Source organism: Gracilinanus agilis, chromosome 2, assembly GCF_016433145.1.
Source record: "Gracilinanus agilis isolate LMUSP501 chromosome 2, AgileGrace, whole genome shotgun sequence".
Taxonomy (NCBI): domain Eukaryota; kingdom Metazoa; phylum Chordata; class Mammalia; order Didelphimorphia; family Didelphidae; genus Gracilinanus; species Gracilinanus agilis.
In genome coordinates this window covers 43315085-43317872 of record NC_058131.1, presented here as the reverse complement: position 1 = coordinate 43317872, position 2788 = coordinate 43315085, and the positions used below count along the sequence as shown (strand labels likewise).

The window sequence follows — 2788 nt, the reverse complement described above, 5'->3', positions numbered from 1 at the left end:
AAAAACAACTGAACAACACCATCCATTCACAGGTCCACTAACGAGGCGTCCATGTGTCTGTTTCCCCACAATCCCTCCTATATTTCTGATGTGTCTTCTTTGCCACTCTGCTGGGTGTGAGGCAGAGTCTCAGAATTGCTTCAATTTACATTTCTCTAATTAGTAGAGTGTGGGGGAGCACTTTTTTCAGGTGGTTATAAATAGCCTGGGTTCCTTCCCTTGAGAACTGTCTAGGCATATCCTTAGGCCATTTATCAATTAGGGAATGCTCTTTTTTCTTCAAAATTCAAATCAGTTCCTTCTATGTCTTAGAAACATGGCACAGAATTTTCTTCATATTAATTATTTCTGTCTCACTCTCAACTTAAATTTTACTATGTAAAATCTTTAAAAAATTTTCTGTAATAAAAATGATCCATTATCTGTATTTACATAAATGTTCCTTGTTTGGTCATTAACTTTTCTCTATGCAATGATCTGATAAGTCATTTTTTCCATGATTCTCTCATTTGTTTATTCATGGATATTCAGGTACCCATTTGAGGCTTATCTTTGTATAAGGTGTGAGATATTGATTTAATTTCTGCCAGACTGCTGTCTAGTTTTCCCAACCAACAGTTTTTGTCCAGTTGTGAGTCCTTATCCTAGTAGTACCTGGGGCAGGGGTCTGGGGGCGGGTGGGACATGCAGCTCCATGGGTAGAATGTTGAACTAGGATTGGGAATGACTTGAGTTCAAAATCTAGCCTCAGATATTCACTAGCTGTGTGACTCTGGGAAAGTCATTTAACCTCTGTATACCTTAATCCACTGCAGAAGGAAATTGCAAACTTCAATATCATTCCCAAGAATATCCCATGCATGGACTGTATATATGGTCCATGGGATCAGGATGAGTCAGAGACTACTGAACAATCACCACCATTCCAGTGTATCGTGTAACTGATCTGTTCCACTGATGAACCTATTTTAGCCAGTCCCGAAGAGTTGGAATAATTACAACTTTGGAGAAAGTCTGAAATCTAGTACTGCTAAGTCTCCCATGTTTCCATTTCTTTTCACCATTTCTCTTAAGATTCCTGACCAGTTACCCCTTTCACGAGAATATCATTATTTTTTCTAGCACTATCACAGGTATCCTTTAGGAGTTTGACTGGAACAGCCTTGAATAAGTCAATCGATTTAGGTCGTTTTGTCATTTTTATTATATTGGCTTATCCTACCCAGGAACAGTTCCTATTTTCCCAATTATTTAGATGTGACACGGGAGGGCTAGTGGGTGAAGAAAACTGCTTTTAAGGTTAGACCCAGCAGGAAGTTAGTGGTTTGTGGCTGGAGCTTGGAACCTGAAGGAATCCATGTTGGTGGTGAGCTTTGAAGAAATAGGTTACAGACTAAAGATATAAAGTCAGTCTGAGAGGTTAGTACTGAGGCTTTTGCTGATTTAGTCTCAGCTACTCTCCTGTCTAGGTCAGTACCCACAACTAGTTTGGAGAGCAAGGGTTTCTCTAAAATATATTTATTTGTATAAAATCGGTATGAAAAGATAATAACCAGGGAGTCCCTAATCTAGGTTTTGTCTAGGTAGGGGTTTCCCCTTCTACATAGCCCTCAAAGACTATTCTTGAGATCTTGCAAAACCTAGGCCTAATTCCCTCCTTGCCAGCTAACTATAAAAATCCAAATAAAACTACTATCTGACTAAGCTATCAAGAAGGGAAACTTGTCACTTATTTGTCTACACCTTGCCTCAGAGTGACCTGGTAAACCCCCAAATGCCAGGGTTTACCAACTGACTTGGCAGTGAGTTGAACCCTCAAAATGCCAGCACACCAAATATCTGGGGTCTCCATTCCTTCTCCCTTGAGGTACTCTTACTCACTGTTGTTTTTACCAAAAGCCAGGAACCATGAAACCTTTGCAGATGGTCAAAATCCCTTCCAGACTCGAGATGGCCTAGGAAAGATTCCCAAAGTCCTCAGAACCAGCTCAAGGCCTTTGTTATCACTAGGAGTCTTTCCTAGTAATCAGTGTTGTTCTTCTCTCCAAAGAATTGACAGTGGGAAGAAAACCAAATCTATTCAGCTCAGATGAGACCCTCAGAGTAAATCCCAAAACAGCTTGTACCTGGTCAGTAACCAAATCCAACTACCTTCTAGCACTGCCAGCATAAGAATTTCACCGAGATGCCCCATGTTCCAAAGTCCTGGTCCTGCTGTGCCACTCTTGCATGAAACCTAAAGGTTTGCAAGATTACTTTGTAAATTTGTTTAGCAATACTTAATTACCTTATTTCCAACTCTACTACTACAACTTCAATCTGTCATGGCAGCAAATAGAGTAGAAAGTTAAGCAACTCTCTTCATCTTTCCTATTATTTCCCTCTTTCCTAGCACTACTTTGATGTACTAAAGTTATTAAAGCTACTAGCAGCCTCATAATTTAAACTCTTATCACTTGATGACCATAAAGGTTTTGATTACTTCCCTCATTTTCTTCATATCTTCTTTCTTTACTCTCTCTTAACCAGGGGTTGGCAAGGTATGGCTCTCGAGCCATATCTGGCTCTTTTGAGGGCCAGACATGGCTCTTTCTGCAGGAGCCATAAAGTCAACAGCGGCACAGTAACTAACAGTTTACGAATGACATCATGCGTCACGTGATATGTCACATGATCCTTTCGGCACCGCGACTATCTTCTAAGATAGAAGCTCCCTCATTGATATTGCTGAATCCTGGTCTTTAGTTCGGCTTGGTAGGTGTGCTGTGTGTTCCTCCTTCTGCCCTCC

At 40.5% G+C, this 2788-nt stretch overlaps 1 protein-coding gene across 1 annotated transcript in view; it reads right to left on the bottom strand.

Annotated features, from left to right (window-relative positions):
- The window catches only part of LOC123233219 (chymotrypsinogen 2-like), a 12088-nt gene extending 9894 nt beyond the window's left edge, over positions 1 to 2194 (bottom strand). Inside the window, exons 1-2 of the mRNA XM_044659369.1 lie at positions 2152 to 2194; positions 107 to 138 (exon numbers count right to left, since the gene is read on the bottom strand). Of these exons, the coding sequence (XP_044515304.1) occupies positions 107 to 138; positions 2152 to 2194 (75 nt within the window). The remainder of the gene's footprint in view (positions 1 to 106; positions 139 to 2151) is intronic.
- Between the last annotated feature and the right edge of the window lie 594 nt (positions 2195 to 2788).